Genomic DNA, 23593 nt, shown 5'->3' with positions numbered 1-23593 from the left:
TAACTATGATAAACTTTGGCTTCAAATTCTTCAGGACATAAAAAATGGAATGTATTAAACTTGTTGTTAATGGGTAGAATTTCGGTGGTGAAAATGAACATTTTACCGCGTTTGATGTTTCTCTTTCCGACCATTCCAATAGTGAAAGACTCAAAGATTTTAAATTCTTGGCAGAAAGAGGTCTCAAAATTTGTATGGGCAGGGGAAAAAAAACAAGGATTAAGATGAAGATTCTTTGTGATGCAAAAAAAAGAGGTGGATTCCAGTTACCGAATTTCAAACTGTATCACGATGCAGTATGTTTAACATGGCTGGAACAATGGATTACTTTAGACAATAGAAAATTGTTGGCATTAGAAGGACATAATTGTAGATTTGGATGGCATGCATACTTATGGTATGGGAAAACAAAAATGGACAGTTTTTTTAAGCACCACTATATTAGAAGAACGATATTTGATACCTGGATTAAATAGAAAAGGTTTTTTTCAGATGAGAGACCACTTTGGATAATACCAGCAGAGGTAATTAAACCTTATTCGGTTTATAAGGGAGAGGAATGGTTACAATATAGAGATATTTTGAAACCTGTTGGAAAATCATTTGAGATGAAATCAGAAGAAGAAATGGACTATAAATATGGTTGGTTACAATATAGACAGGTTTATGATCTCTTTACTAAAGATTCTTCAAGCATACAAACAAAAATCAAGCATTCACACACACAATACAGGACTAAGAATACAGCTATGAAAGTATAGAGACGTTTGCATGAGCAGGAAGTATCGTTGGAAGGGTAATATTTTACCTGTCCGACAAGATGAGTTGATCATGCAGCAAAAAATGGGATAAAATAAGGGAGGGGATCGTGAGTTGACCAGCAACACACATGGAAGGGTCCCAAGCTGTGCAGGAGTGGAACCCACAAGGTAGGGTGGGGTTAGGAGAGAGAGAGGCAAAAGCAAGCCCAGGGAGGGCTCTCCTTAAGTACCTTAAACGTGACCTGAGGCAAAGGCTCACGTGGTCACCTGGTCTCCAGGAGATCTTAAAAAGGGATTCATAAAGGGATTAATGGTTGGGGAATAGTAAAATTAATGGTTGGCAGGGAGTGACACCTCTGGAGGAAGGGGGTGAGACAAAGGAAAGAAGGAAGAGAACCAATCGTGCTTTGGATTAACAACCAGATGTCTGACCGTGTGGCATTATCTTGATGGGTGACAGGAAGACTGGATTGTTGCTATTGTCTGTTGCTGAGCACGTCCTTTTGTCTTAGGCTGGCTCAGAAAGGAGATGAATGTGTGTTTCTCCAGGTGAAATTAATACACGAAGGTGGGGGGGGGGAGGGAGAAATGCTTGCGTGATGGAGAAGAGATTCCCTCATGACTTCTGTTCAGGAACATCTGTCCTTTATGAGAGCATGGCTGCTTCTCAGATCTGCTGCTGTATCTGCGTGCATGGAGGTCAGGGTTGCTGGTCTGCATCCTGGTGCTTGGATGGATGCAGAAGTGTTGTTTCCCCCCCCCCTCCCTGCCCCTTTTCCCCCCTCCCCCCCCCCCCCCGCTGCCATCCAACCACCGCTCTCCTCTTCCCTCCAACATTCCAGATGCACAGGAACCGTTGCCTGGAGACGCTCCCGCAGCTTCTACTGGTCAACAGAGCCCCACTGCTGCCGCCTCTCCCCCCCCCCCTTACACAAAGGTGGCCTTCACAGAGTGCACTGAAAGACGTTCAGGTTCATTTCATTAAGAATCCTCAAAGCTGCCCACCTGGAAGGTAGGCCAGCATGTCACTCATCCCTAATTTGAGATTGGGAGGAAGCCCTTTCTGGGGAGAGCTTCCTGCTGCTGGCAATTAGGAGTCCGAGAGAAGTGAGGCCCTTTCGTGGCCCAGGGGGGCCTCCTTTGCCACTGGCAGCACCCTTGGCTGGAGAGCGTCCGTTGGGCAGGCAGCAGCGAATGAAGTGTGAGGCTGAGATCTATGACCTGTGGGGGTGTTCATTTCCAAGGAGATTGTCCAATTATTTTGTATTTTAAAAACCCAGAAAGAAATGTTTTTAAGTGCCTTTGGGATGGTCTTGGGGCACGTTTGCTTTTTAAAGAAAGGTTTTTGCTCTATAGCTAACAGCCAAGCCTATTGAAATTAGTGTTCCCTCTAAGCTGAGTTAGTGTGAGATAGCTCACAGTTTTTTAGCCTCTGGCTCACACATCTTTGTCTTAGCTCAGGAAGGAGGGGCTCCAGGGCAAACTAATTTATGCAATAGCCAAATTGCTCGCTCACAACTTGAATGCCCGTAGCTCACAAAGTAGAATTTCTGCTCACAAGACTCCACAGCTTAGAGGGAGCATTGATTGACATGTAAAATATTAGAGTTAAATGAGTGAGGTGGCCCAGGGCAAAGAGAAAGCACACTCCTCCCTCACTGCCACTACATGGCACTGCCTCGGGCTTCCCTTCCCCCCTCCTGCCTCCTGCCCAGTCAGTCCCCTCACCCAGAATCCCCCTAACCCACCCGGTCACCTGGGCTTCTTTCCCCCACGTTTGCGCTTCACTTTGGCTGCCCTCCCTACTCCTTCCTGCTTAGCCACTCACCTCCCAACTTCTAGCCCACCAGTGTGGACATGGGAGAGGGGCTGTCCCATCTTATCAGAGCCCTGATGCTGGACTTGCAGTAATGAGGTCCTGGATCCTAAAAAGGCAGCAGTCAGAGCACAACCAAAGGCCCACCAGTGGGCAGTCATGTTCTGATGTTTTGGCCCAACGCCATCACAGATTCTGTGCCCCAGATAGCAGATTTTCTCTCCTGGCACCCTTGTAGATCTAGGTGCCTAAGAAGGGCAGCCCCAACCCTCTCTGTCTTTGTGGTTGCCACACCCAAGTTTGGTTCCCATTTATTCCACTACACCTGATGCCAATTCAGGCAACCCCTCACCTATCTTCTCTCTGGGTTGGTTTGCCCTAGACTAGCCAAGTGGGAAGAACACAAACTTTAATGGTTTAGATTAAAGCAATACAGCTACAAATCAGGATTGTCAAAGTGACTGGTTTCTCCTGGTTTCTATTTTCTTTGTTTTTCATACTGGCTCCTTGTTGTCTGGGTTATGGTAATAAAATTGTTTTCTGGTTACGTGCTTTCTTTATCTCACATTTATCGTGTCAAAGGGGAATCGACCAAGATTCTTTCCTCCTGGGCTGGGTTTTGGGTTTTCTTGTGCAGGGGACAGCCTTGCATGATGCACCTGATTTGGGAAACGATATGCACACAAGTCCCTCCTTCGGGTGGCAATATGAAAGAGAGGAGCCAGAGTAAGACAACATCATAATCACTGAGCTGTGCCATTCGGTCAAAAAAAGTGTCCCAAAGGATTTCCTTTCCAGCATTTTCCTGTGCTCTGGTACTCAGATGCTTCTCCATTCCGGCTTGCCGCTCCTGCTCCCTGGCTTCCCTCGTCTATTCCGCTGTGCTTCCACGAGCACTGCGACTGGCACCGTTCAATTGCAGCAGCCTCTCAACCACCGAGACGGGGCCCGGGTCCAGCCTTGTGATGGGAGTCACAGTGAGGAAGTGTATGAGCCAGCAACCGGTAATTATCTCTTAGGGTGACGTGCTGCCGGGGAGACACAGGTCAGGGAAGGTGACCAAGGGACAGGCGTGTGACAGCTGATCTTCGCCCTTGGCAAGGTTAAGGCGGTAGCAAGCGGCGGTATAGGAACCCACTACGGGACTGGAATGTTGTATTCATTTGGTGGCACTATCATGTTGATTAGACAATAATTGGATCCGCAAGAGCATTTCCATGGCTGAGTACAGCTACCCCTCCCCCCGTTTTTAATTGTGAGAAAACATCATTTTAAAAGTCTGCAGCAGACCTGTTTGGCCCAAGATATCAGGGTGGGAGGGGCTCCCGACGTCTCCCATCCCATTTCCCTGTGCTAAAAAATGCCCGGGAGTGGGGAGGGGGCTATTTGCCCCATTTTGGAGCTTCACATGCACAGAATCCCTAGCCAATTCAGCCCCTCTCAGACATTAAAACAACATTCCCCACCACCCAGGGGTCATTTCGTAGAAAAAGAGCTAGGGGAACTCATTAGCATAACTCATTAGCATATGCCACCCCCCCTGACATCAGGGGCCCGGCGGTGGACCTGCAAGGCCAGTGGGAGTGCGTGGAAGCCCCACCAAGGCCCTCCCTGGCCCCAGGCAGGCAGGGGTGGGGAGAGGCGGGGAGGAAGCAACTTACCCTCCCTCTTCTCCTGCCTCCTCCTGGCTGAATGAGGGCTGGAAGCGGGGCGGCCGGAAGCAGGGGGCGGGGCTTCATCATGTGCCCCACCCCCTGTGCCACACCCAGGGGAACTGCGTTCCCCCCCGGTCCCCCCCCCCCCCACGACCCCCCCCCCGAAATGACCTCTGCCACCACCACTGTGCAGCTACAGGGAAACCAAGTGAGGTCCAGGGAACCCAGACCTAACTTGTTAAAAAGACACTTCATATCTTTGGCCCGAAGAAGTTCTGAAAAGCATGTAGGCACTGTTCCCTCTAAGCTGAGTGAGTGTGAGCTAGCTCACAGTTTTTTAGCCTCCGGCTCACACATTTTTGCTCCAGAGCAAACTAATTTATGCAGTAGCCAAATCATTGGCTCACAACTTTAATGCCCATAGCTCACAAAGTAGAATTTTTGCTCACAAGACTCCACAGCTTAGAGGGAGCATTGCATGTAGGTAATGCCAGATGAACTCCCAGAAACAGATGCAAATGCAGAATATTATTGTTTATTTTTCTATATGTGTGTGCTTTTGTAGAATATGATTTTTACTGGTCATGGCTGCAAACAAAATACATTATGCAATATAATATAATTACACAATAAATAGAACAAATTAAGAAAACCATGTTAAGAGTTTACAGCATTCTGTTTCTTCATGCTGAATCTAAACTATCTCATCACAGAATTTTGGCTACACACACACAGCCCTTGGCTGTATCAAGTTCTCTTTCCTTCCTCTCTCCGGGTGATTTTTGGAACTGCAAGAGAACATTCAGAGATAGCAGGAATAGATGTGACTAAACGTACTGATCAATATTGCAGCCTTTTGTATGATGCAACTGCGAAACTCCAGAGAGCCAACAAACAGCTCCTGTGAGCTGGACTCCTACAGGCGTCTTCCACAGGTGTAATCCAGATGTATGTCAGTCATTAGAATCTGAATTTCGTTCTTCTTCCTCAGGCCGTGTTATCGGCAAGTGCCTCTTCTCTGGGGAGAAGGAGGTGGATCTGGCTGTGCAGAATGCACAAGCGGCATTTAAGATATGGAGCCAGAAATCAGGCATGGAACGGGGCAACGCACTCTTGAAGGCTGCCAGGGCCATCCAGGTATGTAGCCGAGGGGCATATGGGCCTGCCCAGCTTCCTTGGAGTCCATGCTGGAGGCTGTCACTATTTGCCCAACCAGAGGCCCACAAATCTGGGCTCCGTTTGCTAGCTGTCCATGGCTTGTACTTGCCACCCACCCCTCCCAACACATCCCCTCCAGTTGCTAGAGGGCAAAGAAAGAAAGGGGATCTTCATCCACGGAAGAGGCAGTTGCCAGGGCTAGAGGAATGGCTGCCACAGACAACAGTGTTTTTAGACTCACTACCTTCGGGGAGGGCGGGATATAAATCCAAAAATAATAAATAAAAAATAAAATAAATACATGAAAATAGTTATTATTTCAATAACTCCAGATAATCATAGAATCACAGAGCCGGAAGGGGACACAGAGGCCATCTAATTCAACCCCCTGCTCAATGCAGGATCAGCCTACAGTATCCCTGATGAGTGTTTGTCCAGATGTTGCTTAAAGACTGCCAGGGAGGGGGGGCTCACCACCTCCCTAGGCAGCTGATCCCACTGTTGCAGGACTCTTACAGTAAAAAAGTTTTTCCTAATATCCAGCTGGAACCTTCCCACCCTTAATTTAACCCCATTATTGTGAGTTCTTAACCTCTGCTGCCCACAGGAACAGCTCCCTGCCCTCCTCCTCCAAGTGACAGCCCTTCAAATACTTCAAGAGAGCCATCCTGCCCCCCCCCCCCCCCCAGCCTCCTCTTCTCCAGACTGAACATTCCCAAGAAGTCCCTCAGCCTTTCCTCACAGGGCTGCTTGGTCTCCAGGCCCCGATATTCCTCCTCGCTCTCCTCTGCACACGCTGCATTCTGTCCCCATCCTTTTTGAAGTGAGGCCTCCAGAACAGCACACAAGACTCCAGCGGACACCGTTGTTAATGTCTTCTGAAATATAGCAGTTAGGGAAATTCTGTGTGTGTTGGAATTCCAGGAACAGAGGGAAGAAATTGCTACCATGGAAACAATCAATAATGGGAAGTCCATCTTTGAAGCCCTGGTGGATGTTGACATATCTTTGCAATGTCTGCAGTACTATGCTGGCTTAGCTGGCTCTCTGGCAGGTGAGAGGTTGAGCTTTGCTTGTCCCCAGCTAGTTTAATAATAAAGCACTCTAGGGCTGGTTATTCACCTTTGTTCAAACAGTATGGCTCTTCTTGTAGATTCCGTTTGTGCAACTGGTGCCCAGAAACCAGCTCTGCTGCTTGGCTTACATCCCCAAAGAAGGCTGCTGTCCCCTTTTCTCCTGTAACTTGTTATTTGCTGCAGAAACACTCTGTAGCAGACCACAGCTTACCTAGCTCCCCGCAGCAGGCTTCTGTGTTGTCCACTTCATTTTGTTTTAACCCATTTGCACTTCAAACATGGTTTTAGGCAGCGCACAATGCAGAGCTGTGATGTATAATTGTTAAGAGAGAGATACAGGAAATGACTCTTCATCACTTCCCCGGCTGACATGAAGTGTGGCCTTGGGAAAGGGAGCCTTTTGCTGCACTGCAGGTGCAGGGCCTTATTTCGCCAAGGCCTCCCTGGCAGGAGGAAACACCTCAAAGAGCAGGTGGCCCTGAGTGGAGCCAGCTGGCATCGGCTTCTCGCCCGTACCCTAACCCCTTTCCCCTGCGGGGCGCCTCTGCCCTGACCAACATGCCGGGCTCTGGCTGCCTGGAATCCTACCCATGGCTGTGCCAGTCGGGCCACTCCCGCGCTTCTTGCTCTCTCGTCCTTGCTCAGGTCAGCACATCCAACTGCCCGGAGGATCCTTCGCTTACACCAGAAGAGAACCGCTGGGTGTGTGTGTTGGGATTGGTGCCTGGAACTACCCTTTCCAGATCGCCTGCTGGAAATCAGCCCCGGCCTTGGCTTGTGGTAAAGAATGGGCTCTGGCTCAGGGGTGGGGCAGCAGATCCCTTTGCCAAGAGGCCAAAGTCAAGCCACCGTGCAGAAACGCCAGCTTCATGGCACATGGGAAGGCGGGGGTGGGACAGGGGACCACATTCTGTACTGCTGCCGTCTCTCTCTTTGGCACCAAAGAGTGTCCAATGTAAAAGACTGAAGAGAGACGGAGCAAACTCAATGGACATTTTGTGAACCCTCACTCAGAATGTGGGATAAAAGTTTTTTCAAAGCTGGCAATGAATTGGCCACGCACCCCTTCTGGAGGCTTGGCGAGGGGCTGTGCATGGGGGGCCCTTACTGGAGGCTCAGGCCGGCCTGCCCTCCGCTGCCTCGGTCTGGGGTCTGGGGGGTCTGGGAGGGGTTGTTCAATGGTCTAGAGGAGACTAACAGTGCACTTTCCCCTTTTCCTTGGCACATGCCCTGGACCCCCTAGGTAACGCCATGGTCTTCAAGCCTTCTCCCTGCACCCCCATCTCTGCTGTGATGCTGTCAGAGATCTACAGCCAGGCGGGTGTCCCCAGGGGGCTTTTCAATGTGGTGCAGGGGGGGGCTGCCACAGGCCAGTTCCTGTGCCAGCACCCGAGTGTGGCCAAGGTCTCTTTCACTGGCAGTGTGTCTACAGGAATTAAGGTAAAAATGCTACTTCTGGGGCCTAATGGACCACCAAGGGGGGCGGGTGGGTGGGAGGGGAAAGCCCACCTGGAACTTCCAGTCTTCAAGCCTTCTCCCTGCACCCCCATCTCTGCTGTGATGCTGTCAGAGATCTACAGCCAGGCGGGTGTCCCCAGGGGGCTTTTCAATGTGGTGCAGGGGGGGGCTGCCACAGGCCAGTTCCTGTGCCAGCACCCGAGTGTGGCCAAGGTCTCTTTCACTGGCAGTGTGTCTACAGGAATTAAGGTAAAAATGCTACTTCTGGGGCCTAATGGACCACCAAGGGGGGCGGGTGGGTGGGAGGGGAAAGCCCACCTGTAACTTCCAAGGGTGCCTGGCTGCCTACGGCTTGGCCTGCCGTCTCCTGGAGCTTGCTAAGGCCAGTCCACGAGTGCCACACAGTGTCCCCAGCACAGCACTGTGTTCTCTGCTACTTCTTTTTAACCAAATTCTCCAGGCTGGAAGGATATTAGAAGAAAGTGGACTGAGTGAATTTCAGCAAGGCGGTGCAAATGCCTGACCAGCTTGTCCACACTGCACCCACACATGGTGCTTAGGTTAGGGGACCTGGCTCTCTCCTAGGGGAGCAGAAATGCTTACTCGCTTCCTCTCTCGTCTGTCTTTCTTGCTGAGACTCAAAGCAGACTACAACATTCAGAAGAAGACAACCATCCAGTAAAACAGCACAATGCATGATTGGATTAAGTTGAGCCCCTGAAGCAGGCCTCAGAAGGTGACTGCAGAAGTCAGGCAGGTCCGTAAAGGAGCAGGTGGGCCTCCAGGCATGCTGGTGGTCCCAACGACATACAGGGCTCTACAGGCCAAGGCCAGCACTTTGAATTGCACCTGCAAACAGATTGGGAGCCAGTGTAGACAGACCAAGATAACCCACTCCCCTCAACCTACTGGTTGCAGCATTCCACGCCAGTTGATGTTTCCAAACAGTTTTCAAGGTCAGGCCCACAAAGAATACATTGCAGTTATCTAACCTAATGTCAGCTATGCTGCCATGCGGGTTGGGGAGTTCATTCTGTGTCTTGGTAATTGCTATTGCATTCCTATCTCTGCTGTTCTGCCTGTGCTGAAACGCTTATCTCGACAGATGTGCAGGAGGAGGTTGTGTTGTCTGGAAGTCTCCTATGTACCGTGAGAGACTCCTGGTTCCCAGCTTTAGCCACCTAACGGTTTCCTAACTCATCCCGCACGCGGGAGGGTATCTAATTTGCCCATGCCATTGGGGGGGTGCATACGAATACCCTATATCCTATTAGGCTCTATTGGTTGCCGCCATTCTTTATTTATTTATTTTATTTATTTTTCACATTTATATCCCGCCCTCCCCAATGGGCTCAGGGTGGCTAACATGGTCAAGGTAATTAACCATGCCATAGTAAAAACATATCATACATAGTAAGCTTAAGACATAAAATACATAATAAAACATCTGACACTTAAAAACAACGGTGCTCAATCAATACTAATGTCATGAGTCCAAGATGGAATCTACACAGTTCCAGGTGATACTTCCCATGATGTTTGTGCCCAATGGCGACGGCTTATAAGATCATCTTTGCAATTGCCAGGTTCTTCCTTAGGACCTCGTCAATGTGTCCTTCAGGAGCCGATGACGGTGATGGTATAGTGGGGCGGTGGCTCCTACTCAAAAGCCTGGTGGAAGAGCTCCGTCTTGCAGGCCCTGCGAAACTGCATAAGGTCCCACAGGGCCCTGATCTCCCCTGGGAGCTCATTCCACCAGGTAGGAGCCGCCACCAAAAAAGCCCTGGCCCTGGTCACAGCTAATTTGATGTCCTTGGGGCCTGGGATGACCAACAAATTTTGGGGCCCCGACCGTAATGCTCTTGGGGGAACATATGGGGAAAGGCGGCCCCTCAGGTAGGCTGGACCCTGGCCATATAGGGCTTTATAGGTAAGAACCAGCACTTTGAAGTGGATCCGGTACGCTATTGGCAGCCAGTGCAGCGCTTTCAGCACAGGCCGAATGTGGTCCCTTCTAGAGAGCCCCATCAACAGCCTGGCTGCAGCATTCTGCACCAGCGGCAGCTTCCGGATCTGCGACAAAGGCAGCCCCATGTAGAGAGTGTTGCAGTAGTCTAGCCTCGAGGTGACCGTCACATGGATCACTGTGGCCAGGTCATCGTGGTCAAGGTAGGGGACCAACTGCCTTGCCAGCCAGAGATGGTAAAAGGCCGACTTGACAGTGGCTGCCACCTGGGCCTCCATTGTTAATGAAGAGTCCAGGAGCACCCTCAAACTTCTAACCCTGGGCGCTGGCACCAAAGGTACCCCGTCGAAGGTCAGAAGAGGGAGCCCCAATCCCCCACCAGTCCGACTCAGGCCCAGGACCTCCGTCTTCACCAGGTTTAGTTTCAATCGGCTTAGCCAGAGCCAACCAGCCACAGCTTCTAACGCCCGATGTAGGTCATCGGGACTTGAATCCGACCGGCCACCCAGCATCGGATAGAGCTGGGTGTCATCTGCATATTGATGACACCCAAGCCCATAACTCCGGGCAATCTGGGCAAGGGGGCGCATATAGATGTTAAATAACATCGGGGACAACACCGCTCCCTGAGGCACCCCACAATCGGGATACCTATGGGATCGCCGGTCCCCGGCAGCCACCCTTTGTCCCTGACCTTGTAGGAAAGAGGCAAACCATTGAAGGGCAAGCCCCTGAATCCCCACGTCAGCGAGGCAATGTTACTACATCTATAGCTTTGCAATAAAAGTATAACCGTTCCTGAATGCATGTACTTCATTGTTAGCTGTGGGTTCTGACACCTAAAGGTAACCAGGGTGGACAGTGCAGTGTCCCAGGGAGAGTCAGCGGCATGGGATCCCATGACTCTCGCAAGCGAAGGGTGCCTGTGGACATTCATTCGTTTCCATCTGTCTAGAGAACTTACAGTGCTGGTATGAACTTGCTCATCTTTCTCATTAAATTGATTTCATTTCCTCCCACACACTAGATTATGGCGATGGCATCCCATGGGGTCAAGCCAGTTACTCTGGAGCTAGGGGGCAAGTCCCCCCTCCTCATCTTCTCTGACTGTATCCTGGCGAACGCAGTGAAAGGAGCCCTCATGGCCAATTTCCTCACCCAAGGCGAGGTATGCTGCTGCAGGAACTGGGGTTGCCAGGTCTGGGCTGGAAAATACCTGGAGTCTTTCGAGGTGGATCCGGGAGAAGGCAGGGTTTGGGGAGGGGAGGGGCCTCGGCAGGGGTCATCTGGTAGGAAAAGAGGTGCAGGAGCTCATTAGCATAACCTATTTGCATATGCCACATCCCTTGCTCTAAGAGATCTCCTAGATCCAAGCCCTGTCACCCTTGCCCTGGGCTCCCCCAGGCTTGGGTGGGCTGGGGGGGGGGGAGGAAAGGCAAGGCTGGAAGGGTTTGGATCTAAGAGATCCAAGGCCTTTCTCCCTTGCCCTTGGCTCCCTCGGGCTTGGATCTCTTAGATCCAAGCCCCTTTTATCCTTGCCCTGGGCTCCCGTGGGCTGGGAAAGGCAAGGGGGCCCCCCCTCTGCAACTTACCTTGCCTTGAGGCCCGACTGAGGACTGCTGGGAACAAGGGGCGGGCCTTGCTGCATGTGCCTGCCCCCTGGGCTCCTACTGCTGGAGCATCACTCCTGTGTGCTCCGGCAGGAAATGAGCCCTGGGCCTCAGCATGGTACAATACCATAGAGTCCACCCTTCAAAGCAGCCATTTTCTCCAGGGGAGCTGATATCTGTCAGCTGGAGATCACTTGTAAATGTGGGGGATCTCCAGGCCCCACCTGGAGGCTGGCAACCCTAGCAGGAACAGTGGGGAAAGACTGCGGATGTCTCATCAGGTGAGACTCTCTTGCAGGGAGTGGCAGCAACTGATCCCATGTAAAAGGCTGCAGTGGATCCAGTTCTTTTTTTTAAGGAACAAAACGTAACTCATTTAGGCTTTGATTACATTTCTGATTATCAGGAGAAGGCACCATTTAGGAATTTTGGCCTCAACCATCAATGTCGTGAGCCATTTCACATACCACGTGCTGCTACTGAAAGCCCACCTGGTTACTACTGCTACTGAAAATGCTCTTTCTTATGAGTTACTATTTCCTCACAGAACTCTGAGAAAACAAGATAGGTAGCCATGTTAGTCTGTAGCAGTAGAAAAGAGTCTAGTAGCACCTTGAAGATTAACAAAATTTGTGGCAGGGTCTGAGAAAACAGGCCAAGCTCACAAAGTTGGTGTTTTTCTTCTTGTATGTGCTATGATCCAAATTTCTTTGTGCTTAGAGGACCTGGTGGGATGGCACTCACAACTGGAACATTGGGATTGAGGTGTACAACTTATTTAAAAGGGACAGACAAATAAGGAAGGGCAGAGGAGTCGCATTCAATGTTCCCTCTAAACTGTGGAGTCTTGTGAGCAAAAATTCTACTTTGTGAGCTACCGGCATTAAAGTTGTGAGCGAGTGATTTGGCTACTGCATACATTCGTCCGCTCTGGAGCCATCCTTCTTCCTGAGCTGAGACAAAAATGTGTGAGCCGGAGGCTAAAAAACTGTGAGGTAGCTCACACTAACTCAGCTTAGAGGGAACACTGGTCGCATTATATGTAAAGGAGGTATATGTCAGGGTCCTTAGTCAGGTTACGCAACACAGGGCTTCATGAGAAGATGTTTATTGGTAAATCCAGTACTAGAGACATGTGTACAGCTTGTGTCAGGAATGGCCGCCAATACTAGGGCCTCTGACTTATACTAGAATCAAACACACACACACCCCGGAAAGCATGAGCCAATAGATACATCTCTCGCGCGCAGGCAAAGCAAGCAAGCAAAACTAAAGCCGTTAACTTTCCCAGCCGAGAAAAACTGCAGCTGGAACATCTACAAGGTCAAGCATAAGATAGCAAACAGTTGGTGAGCCATGGAGAGATAAGACAGAAAATGGGAGGGCACCCCTCCACATTCCAGACCTATGACAGGGCTACCTGACAGTATATACTTGTGAGGAAATATGTGAATCTGAACATGAAAGTCCAGTTGAGAGTCTCTGGGTAAAAATAAAAGCAGTAAGAAATAATAGTGATATTATGGTGGGGGTCTGCTATAGACCACAAAGCCCGGCAGAGGGCTTGGATGAGACACTCCTAGAACAGATAACAAAGTTCCCAAAGAGACGGGACACGGTGGTCACGGGAGATTTATATTACCCGGATACCTTTTGGAAGTCCAACTCTGCTAAAAATGAAAGGTCCAATAAATTCCTGACTTGTCTTGCTGACAACTTCATTTTCTAGAAAGTGGAGAGGGAAACAAGGGGATCTGCTGTCTTGGCCTTCATTCTTACCAACAGGAAAGAACTGGTTGACGAGGTGAGGGAGGGTGGGGTAGAAATTAAATAAAACAAATAAATAGTGAGCACCTTGGGTAGGGGTCATTTTGTAGAAAAAGAGCTGCAGGAGCTCATTAGCATATCTAACAAGCTATTAGCTAATAGCTCATTAGCATATGTCACACCCCCTGACATCACCAGAAGTGATGTCAGAAGGGGAAGCAAAAGGGGGCATCTTCAAAAGCCTCCCCACCCCTCCCCCAGCCAGCCTGCCAAGGCTGGCTGGGGGGGGGAGAGGCTTTTGGAAATGCCCCCCCATTTTTGCTTACCCAGCCAGCCTGCCAAGGCGGGCTGGGGGGGGGGGAAGCAAAGAGAGAAGGGGTTTAAAGTTTAAAGCCCTTCTCTCTGGAGTTGTGCCACAGTGGCAGGGCGATCTTTCCATTGTATTCTATGGGGCCATAGAATAGAATGAAGAGATACACAAGAGAGAAGGGGTTTAAACTTTAAACTCCTTCTCTCTGGATTGATGCCGAATTGGTGGCGTGATCTCTCCATTGTATTCTATGGCCCCATAGAATATAATAGAAAGATCGCGCCGCTGTTGCGGCACGACTCCAGAGAGAAGGGTTTTAAAGTTCGGAGCAAAAAGAAGAACAGGGATGGGGTAAGCTCATTGCTAGGGGAAGACGGTCGAGATTAACAAGGGATGAAGACAAAGCGGAATTACTCAACTCTCACTTTGCGTTGGTCTTTAAGCATAAGGCGAGCTGTATACAAACTGAAGAATGCAGGGCATATGAAGGAAAGAGGAGCTGCCAGCCCAGAGTAAGTAAGGAAATGGTTAGAGAGCATCTAGCTGCCTTAAATACTTTCAGATCTCCAGGGCTGGATGGTTTGCATCCCAGGGAGCTAAAAGAAATTGCAGATGTTATTTCAGAGCCTCTGGCTCTAATCTTTGAGATGTCCTGGAGTACTGGTGTTGTGCCGGAAGACTGGAGAAGAGTGAATGTTGTCCCGATCTTCAAGAAGGGAAAAAAGACGGACCCTGGAAATTACAGGCTTGTCAGTTTGACATCAATACCTGGAAAAATTCTAGAGCAGATTATTAAACGCTCTGTCTGTGAGCACCTTGAACAGAATGAGTTAATTGGTAGTAACCAGCATGGGTTTATCAAGAATAAGTCATGCCAGACCAACCTTATCTCCTTTTTTGACAGAGTTACTAAAATGGTTGACTCTGGCAATGCTGTGGATATAGTATACCTAGATTTCAGTAAAGCATTTGACAAAGTTTCTCATGATATCCTTGAGGATAAGCTGGTTAAGTATGGGCTGGATGGTACAACCATTGGATGGATTCATGGTTGGTTGAAAAATCGTACCCAACGAGTGCTCGTAAATGGCTCTGCATCTACGTGGAGGGAAGTCTCAAGTTGAGCACCACAGGGCTCGGTCCTAGGTCCGGTGTTGTTCAATGTTTTTATAAAGGACCTGGAGGAAGACATAGAGGGGATGCTTATCAAATTTGCAGATGGACACAAAGATGGGTGGGATTGCTAATTCTGACAAAGACAGAGTCAGGATTCAAAATGATCTAGATAGGCTGGAACAGTGGGCTGAGACAAATAAAATGAATTTCAATAGAGGTAAGTGCAAAGTCCTACACTTAGGTACAAAAAAAATCAAAGGCACAGATATAGAATAAGAGGGATTTCGGTTGACAGCAGCACATGTGAAAAGGATCTAGGTGTTCTGGTTGATCACAAGCTAAACATGAGCCTGCAGTGCAATGTGGCTGTGAAGAAAGCTAATGCAATCTTAGGATGCATTAACAGAAGCATTGTGTCCAGATCATGGGAGGAGGTAGTTCTGCTCTATTCTGCTATGGTCAGGCCTCACCTGGAGTACCGTGTCCGGTTTTGGGCACCACATTTTAGGAAGGATGTTGACAAGCTCAAGCGTATCCAGAAGAGGGCAACCAGGATGGTGAGAGGGTTGGAATCCAAGTCTTATGAGGAAAGGCTGAAAGAGTTGGGTATGTTTAGCCTGGGGAAGAGAAGGTTTAGAGGGGACAGATTGCAGTCTTCAAGTATTTGAAGGGCTGTCATGTAGAAGATGGAGTGGATCTATTCTCTCTTGCTCCAGATTGCAAGACTAGATCAAATGGGTGGAAATGACAAGGGAGTTGTTACCGGCTAAATATCAGGAGAAACTTCCTAACTGTAAGAGTGGTTGAGCAGTGGAACAGTCTGCCTCGGGAGGTGGTGGATGCACCTTCGCTGGACGTTTTAATTCAGAGGCTTGGCAACCATCTTTCAGCTATGCTCCTGCAGAGTGCAGGGGGTTGGACTAGATGACCTGCAGGGTCCCTTCCAACTCTAACATTCTATGATTCTATGAATGGAGAAATCATGCTGCTTCTGCGGCGCGACTTTAAAGAGAAGGAGCGTGGGGGTGGGGAGCTGGCAGTGGGGCTTGCAACCACCACTATTTGTCCCTGCTCCTGGGCTCCCGGAGCAGTGCTCCGGCACGCTCTAGGCCCAAACAACCTCTGGTAGTGACCATGTAATTTTGGAAATTACAGTCTTGGGAAAGGTAAAAGCTGTATGTAGTCAGACATATAGGTTGGACTTTGGGAAAGCAAATGTTGACAAACTTAGTTATGCTGGATAGAATCCCATGGTCAGAAATACATAAAATGGGAGTTCCGAGGGGTGGGAATTTCTTAAAAGCAAAATACTGAAGGCAGAATCACAAAGGATTCCTGTGAGAAGGAAAAATGGGAGGAGCTTAAAGAAGCCAAGGTGGCTCCATAAATAGCTTTCTAAAGAATTGAGAAATTAAAAAACACTCATTTAGAAAATGGAAGGAAGGCCTTATCATCAAGGGTGAATATAAACAAATAACCAGTGCTTGCAGAGAGTTAGGAAAACTAAAGCTTAGTACAAGCTTAGGCTAGTGATAAATACTAAAAACAACAAAAAGGACATGGTAGCCCATCGTGGGGACAGGAAAGTGAAATTGTAACAGGTGATGCCACTTCCTCACATGTCCTAATACTTTCTGTATTAGGACTTCAAATTCCTCCTGCTAGTTTCCCATACTCTGTGCATTTATGCACCCTGAGGTTTTCGTTTCTCTACTTACGTACAAGTTCATGTTTCCTAGCGTATATGCCACTCCCCACAAATCTTGAGTGTTGTTGACAGTTACTGGCATCATACTAGGCTTTGAATTTTTGTCTCGCTCCCCCATAGGATTTAGTTTAAAGCCCTCCTTATTAGGTTTGCAAGGCTGTTTCCAAACACATTTTTCCTACCCTCATGAAGTGCAAACCATCTCCCAATAGAAGAGCTTCATCTCAAAAGCATAAGCCATGATCCAAAAATCCAAACCTTTCCTGATGACACTCTCTACATAGCCAGTCATTTAATTGCAGTATCCTTCTTTCCCTTTCAAACTCTATCCTCCCACACAAGATCCTCGGCTAATTCTCCTCAGCAGTGAGAGCCAGTTTGGCATAGTGGTTAAGTGTGCAGACTCTAATCTGGGAGAACCGTGTTTGATTCCCCACTCATCCACTTGCAGCTGTTGGATGGCCTTGGCCAAGCCGTAGTTCTGTCAGAGCTTTCCTTGAAAGGGCAATCCTGGAAAGAGCTCTCTGAGCCCCACCTACCTCACAGGGAGGGGAAGGGAAAGGAGTCTGTAAGCCACTCCGAGTGAAGGGCAGGGTATAAATCCAATCTCTTCTTCTCTTCTTCCTCTTCTTAAGGAAAGGCAAAGGGGGAAAAACCACTCACCAGCAGCTCTCTTCCCTACTCCGTGGGCTCATTCTTAGACCTCGGTCTGTCTTTCAGGTTTGCTCCAATGGAACACGGGTGTTTGTACAACGTGGCATCCTGCAGGCCTTTACCGAGGAAGTGGTGATACAGACCCAGAAAATAAAAATTGGAGATCCTCTGCTGAATGACACCAGGATGGGGGCACTTATCAACCAACCCCACCTGAAGAAGGTGCTGAGCTTTGTTACACAAGCAAAGGAGCAGGTGAGAGCACTGACTGACTGATGTCTGGCCAGAGAGGCCTGACTTTTGAGCAGGGTATCTGCAACACAGGACAATGTGATCCTTAGTTTCAAAAGATAATAAAACAGCTCCAGACTTGGATTTATATAAGGATCAAACAAAACATGATGCTGGTGTTTTGTGGTGGGAACTCCAGATGTGCTAGTTGGTCTTTAAAAGCAACCACGAGGAAGGGAAGGGCCACATGGATGGTGGCCCAAGTGCATCTGGCTACGAAATGCCGGTAGATAGTCTGAGATTGCTTCTATGGAAAACTTAAATACGGTCACCAATACTTTCTCCTTGTGACTGGCCACGGTGTCCTTATCTTGGTTCTGTTTTAAATAGGAGTCTTTCACAGCCTGTTCTGGCATCTCATGGTCTTTTGCAAAGTAGGCGGGTCTCCTCCCACCACACTCGCACCAGGTCACTCTAGGCAAACCTTTCTCAGTCTCCGTCTAAAATATTTGACAGCCACTGTGAGGCAATGGGTTTAAATTGCATGCAGGAAGGTATTGGCTGGATAACAGGAAAAACCTTTTCAGGGTCAGAGTGGTTCAGAGGTGGAATCAGCTGCCCGGGGAGGTGTGGTGAGCTCCCCTTCACTGGCAGCTTTCAAGAAGAGGCTGGATGAATATTTGTCAGAGATGTTTTAGACTGGTCCTGCATTGGGCAGGGGGTTGGACTAGGTGGTCTGTATGGCCCCTTCCCACTCTCTATGATTCTGTGTAGTGGTTAGGGCATTCAGCTGTGGAGCAAATCCCCCTTCAGCTATGAAGTTTGTTTCACTCTCTTTAACCAGTTGTTCTCTCTTTCATTCTTTCTCTCTCTGCCTAACTGTTGGGTTTTTTGGCTGAAATGTAAGCAACTTGTAAACTCCCACACTAACTGAGCTCACAAGGTTTTTGTGAGAATCAAAGTAGGGAAGTTAGGCCCCGGTCACACAGGCCGGATATCGTGGGGGGGAGGCGTGGCAAATTGCCCCGGTGCAGTTTGATCCTCGATTATACGATCAGACGTGCTGGCGGCACACCACGGGTCCTTCCCTCGGAGCCGGCTGTTGGATCCCCAAGCATCGAGAATAAATCCACGTTTTAAGAAAAGCAAAATTTATTTCAAAGCGTTGACGACATACTCAAACACGTTCTTTGTTAGAACTGGGGATACACAGTTAGATCAAGCATAATAAAGGAACTTCAAAGAGATACAGGTCCAATGAATAACTTTCCCGCTGGCGGGCTAATGAAACGGTTGCGCGCCCAGTCCATGGGAACCAGGCAGGATATTAGACATAACACAGGTGCAGTACTCATGGGAAAAGCAATAGGCAAGCATTACAGCATCTTCTCCCCCACACAACCTCCAGCAGTTATCTTTTGCATTCCAACGCAGGAGCAGGATGATAGAAACCAAGCCGGGTGCAACAGGGAAAGGATATGTACACAGAGGTCACAGAAAACAGAATGGCAGCTTGCTGACATACTGCCCCCCTTAAAATACACTTACAACACACCTCCCGGGCCGGGCGGGAGATCTCCCGGGCTGGGCGGGAGACCTCCCGGTTTGTCCGGGAACCTTCTGTGGAAACTACGGATCAGGTAAGGGGCCCGAATATCCCCTTCTTCCACCCATTCGCGGTGCTGGGGACCGAAATCAACCCATTCGATAAGGTACCAGAGTTTACCACGTTTCAATTTACAATCAAGGATATCAGCGATCTCAAAATGTTCATCCCCTTCCAAAATGACAGGTGGAGGAGGAGTAACTGCTGGTATCCAGGGAGACGGGCCAGGATCCTTCTTCAACAGGCTCATGTGAAAAACAGAATGCAGAGCACGTAAATTCTTAGGCAAAACAACATCAACCGCCACATTATTTATGACTTTACGCACTTTGAATGGACCAATGAACTTCCACCCCAATTTCCTGCTAGGCCGCAGCATCTTAATGTTCTTGGTCGAGACATACACAAGATCCCCAGGTTTCAGATCAAACCCCACCACCCTACCCTTGTCTGCCTGGGTCTTGTAAGCAGCCTTGGCTGCGTCAAGTGTTTGGCATAGCAGAGGCCATGCTTTTTGCAAGGACATACACCAGGTATCAGCATCCCCCACAGGACGTTGGCCCATCCCCTCCAAGAAAGGGAGGGGGGGGCTGTCGTAACCAGAGACAGCTTTATAAGGAGACATGCCCGTGGAGCTATGGACAGTATTGTTATAACAATATTCAGCAAGAGGCAACAATTCACACCAATCATTCTGTTGATAATTAGTAAAACAACGAAGATATTGCTCCAGGGTCTGATTAACTCGTTCTGTTTGTCCGTCAGTCTCAGGATGATACGCGCTGCTGAGCCCTTGTTCCACCCCTAAAATGGAAAGAAGTTCCCTCCAAAACTTAGAAACAAATTGGGTCCCCCTGTCAGAAATTAATTTAGCAGGTAATTGATGAATTTTCACCACGTGAGACATAAACGATTTCGCCAACCTCTGAGCTGTAGGCAAGGAAGGAAAAGGCACAAAATGAGCTTGCTTAGAAAACAAATCAACAACCACCCAAATAACAGCATACTCAAACACGTTCTTTGTTAGAACTGGGGATACACAGTTAGATCAAGCATAATAAAGGAACTTCAAAGAGATACAGGTCCAATGAATAACTTTCCCGCTGGCGGGCTAATGAAACGGTTGCGCGCCCAGTCCATGGGAACCAGGCAGGATATTAGACATAACACAGGTGCAGTATTCATGGGAAAAGCAATAGCCAAGCATTACAGCATCTTCTCCCCCACACAACCTCCAGCAGTTATCTTTTGCATTCCAACGCAGGAGTAGGATGATAGAAACCAAGCCGGGTGCAACAGGGAAAGGATATGTACACAGAGGTCACAGAAAACAGAATGGCAGCTTGCTGACACCGGCGCATAAACGAGGGGCCGGAGGGGAAAGCCATGTGCCAGCTCAATCACACCACGGGCATCCGGATGCATCCCGTGGCAAACCATTTACCAGTACTTTGGAGGTACTACTTTTTATCCCGCGTTTTCGGCAGTAAGCCACGGGTTGGCCATGGGTGCGCTCCACTTCCCAGATGTTGGGGTGTGATCGCGCACGGATAATCCGCCCACCACCCGTGGCTCTCCCGCGGCAAATTCGCCATGTGAACGGGGCCTTAGGACAAAATCTTCTGCCCTGAGCTCACTACAGCCAAGGGCTGTTTTAAAACAAGTGCTGTGATGCAGATAAAGTTAGTTCCAACTGAAGCAACTGAAACTAACGAATCTCTATGAAATATTTGAGTCAATGAAATTCAAACTTGTGGAACCTTGTCTGGATTAGTCTGATATAAACCTGGTACAGACCTTGTTAAGAGAGGTTTTTGATTCAGGAGCAAAGCCTTTCGTGCTTTTACTATGGTGAAGTGTTTGGACATTGCATATCTGGCCATGTTCTGGGTCTCTTTAATTGTGTGCAGTGGGTTTCCCTGGAGAGTTTTATATTAGCCACAAGTTGGTTTCAGAGTCCTTTGAGTTTTCTCCCTCAAAACCTTTCCAGCAAGGAGAAGCGTGCTCAACAAAAGGGAGAGGACAACAGAGGGTCAAAACAGGCTGCCAAACACAGTTTTGAGTATACAACTCTGTCACTACAATGCTTTGTAATTCTGGTCATTGCAGGTAAGAACGATGCTAAATGGCAGCCTGCCAAGGAGACTTTTTAAAGTCTAATAAAGGCAGACTTATGTTTACAACTTTCCCCCACTTTATGGATGACTAATTTCAACCTAGAAATAACCTGGGAAAAGACTGTTTACACAAGGTAATCATGGCACAATTTGACTTCAGTTTGCTAAGCCTTGTATAAACAGTAAAACGATCTCAGGCATAGTTAAAATGGAAATCTTCATTTGCTTCCATGTGCTTTCAGCCAACAGAGAACTGTGCTTCTTGCAAGGTTCTAGAGATCTTCCTGGATTCTGTTTTTCTCAGATGAGATAACCTACCATGGTTGGCTTTTTACCAGAATATGAGTGCTGTAATCTCACACCTACAGCAATTAAACTGGGATTTTGCCCGCTGCGGGGCAAAATGCAGCTTGTGTGAAATTGACACGTACCATCGGGGCAAAAGGGAGGAGTGAGCGCGGAGCAGCGCTTGTGGGAAATCACCCAGAGTCTTCATATCTTGCCCTAAAAACTCTGTTTTGATCTCCTTATTTTTTAATTTTTTAAAAACCTGGTGATGAGTCCTGCTGAGCGGAAATGCTTGCACCATGTTTTGTGGTATCTTGGTTGGCCCGAATGAAAAGTATCACATTGCAGGGCTGTTGGGTTTTTTAATGAACACCAGCATCTTTTTCTTGGGCTCTTTTAAGTATTGATCATCATGCACTGGCCTGCCTCACTCAGCCAGAGGAAGAGAATGGGCCCTCAGGAACAGCCTGTTGGGGATCTGCAGAGGGAGAGGGGGAACTGGTGAAAATCAGCATAATCTGATATATGGGTACTGGCTCTTTTTTATTTACAAAAAAAACCCCACTGATTGTACAGATAGTGTTTCTTGTTCCGGATTTTACTTGGGCCAATACAACTGTTTACACCTTTCCCCTATCTATGTGCCATCTACAAATGTGAATTCTTGATGTCGTGCTTCAGAGATTTCAGCAACTTTGGATAAAGACATGCAAGGTTTTCCTCTGTTTCTCATTGACACCTTTTTTTCTGGTACCAATCTGATTTGGGGAAATTTGGCTTCCCTTTGACAGCACACTTGAGTCAATCATCAATATATCTAATTCTCCATGTCGTCCCATCTGTGGATACTTAAGTACAGGGACTGAGGTCATGGACAGACAAGACAGATCTTTCTACAAACCTGAGAAAAGCCTAGCTTTGCTGAAAAATCTGAAATGTAAAAAAAAAAAAGAAAATACACCGAGGCGCTTAGAACACCAAAAATGATAAAGGTGTGCCTGTAGCTTTAAGAAACTGCTAGGCAAACAGTATTGCCAGCCTTCAAGCCTTGGTTTCTGTCAGTAAAAGGCAGGGGGAGAGGGGACGTTCGGGGCTGTTTTGGCTTTTGAGGGAGGACTCATCGTGGTCAGGCCTGGCAGCAACCCACCAGGCAACCTGATAACCATGAAACTTGCAAGACTCACCCAGAACTGTCTGCTTGCTACTGTTCAACAGCAGTCATCCCATGAAACTGGTGCGGTGTAGCAGTTAGAGTTTCAGACTGGGATCTGGGAGACCCATTTTCTAAATCCCATTATTCTGTGGAAGCTCAGTAGGTAATCTCAGTCCAGTTAAATATTTTCTGCTTAACTGACCTCACAGATTGTTGTGGAGGTAAAATGGAGGAAAGGAAAATAAAGTAAGCTCCTTTGAGTCCCCATTGTGGAGAAAGGTGGGGTATAAATGAAATAAATACATAATAAATGTTATGTAGTGGGTTGCCGCATGGATAAACGACCGACGACAACGTGGTGCATGGCACGCTTTATTTGGTACACAACAAGAACAAGGAACAAATGGCCGGCAGGCCAACTATATACATACCTGGGGACACACCCCTGGTCACCATTGGTGGGTTTGAATCTCCCGCCATGGTTCCCATTGGTTCCCCAGTGGAGGGACTAGGAGCCTAGTCCCTATTGTTCTTCCAGAGCCAAGCTCTGGCTGTTCGCTGGCCCCCGGTGGTGGTCAACATACACTACAATACTACTCCTATAATTTAGCGGCTATGCCAGGAGAAGGCCCAGGAAGATTAAGGGGAGGGCTTGGTATTTTTATTTCTAACTTTCTTAAGGCTCAGTGCGTATAGAGAGTAGAGACCCTCCTTGGACTGCTTAGCCATGGCCTTATTGGTGAGATGGGAGAAGGGAGCATTGGCTACAGTATCCATTTCCCCTTTCCAGAACTTGAAAAATATGTGTGTTGCCTTTTTCATGCAAAATGGCAACCCACCTCTTGGGTAGTTTACTTTCCTGGTATGCAAGGTAGGAGTACTAAAAGCATAGTGCCTCAAAAGAGTTTCAGACAGCTGTCCAAAGGAGGGAAGCATTTAAAAAAAATTGGGTGTCAGGCTCGGTTGTTCTCCTGGGGTAGAGACCGGCTCTAGGGGTGGCTGCGCGTCCTCCTCCAGCGCCGGCTGCGGTTCTGGGCTTCCCGTGCTGGTGTGTTCCGGGAGTATGCGCCGCCGGAGCTGATCGACGTGTCTCCGTAGTACTTGCCCACACTCGGTCGACACTTCGTACATACGGGTTCCCAG

General features: G+C 48.4%; 1 protein-coding gene across 1 annotated transcript in view; it reads left to right on the top strand.

The window, feature by feature from the left end:
* The first annotated feature begins 3400 nt into the window (after window positions 1–3400).
* LOC107106980 (4-trimethylaminobutyraldehyde dehydrogenase-like) overlaps window positions 3401–23593 on the top strand; it is a 34256-nt gene continuing 14063 nt past the window's right edge. Inside the window, exons 1-7 of the mRNA XM_015407196.1 lie at window positions 3401–3581; window positions 5224–5369; window positions 6315–6444; window positions 7112–7246; window positions 7710–7906; window positions 10918–11058; window positions 17122–17310. Of these exons, the coding sequence (XP_015262682.1) occupies window positions 3401–3581; window positions 5224–5369; window positions 6315–6444; window positions 7112–7246; window positions 7710–7906; window positions 10918–11058; window positions 17122–17310 (1119 nt within the window). The remainder of the gene's footprint in view (window positions 3582–5223; window positions 5370–6314; window positions 6445–7111; window positions 7247–7709; window positions 7907–10917; window positions 11059–17121; window positions 17311–23593) is intronic.

Source organism: Gekko japonicus, unplaced genomic scaffold, assembly GCF_001447785.1.
Source record: "Gekko japonicus isolate JY-2015 unplaced genomic scaffold, Gekko_japonicus_V1.1 scaffold4950, whole genome shotgun sequence".
Taxonomy (NCBI): Eukaryota; Metazoa; Chordata; class Lepidosauria; order Squamata; family Gekkonidae; genus Gekko; species Gekko japonicus.
The sequence above is the reverse complement of the archived record's forward strand: the minus strand, read 5'-3'. Positions and strand labels throughout refer to the sequence as shown.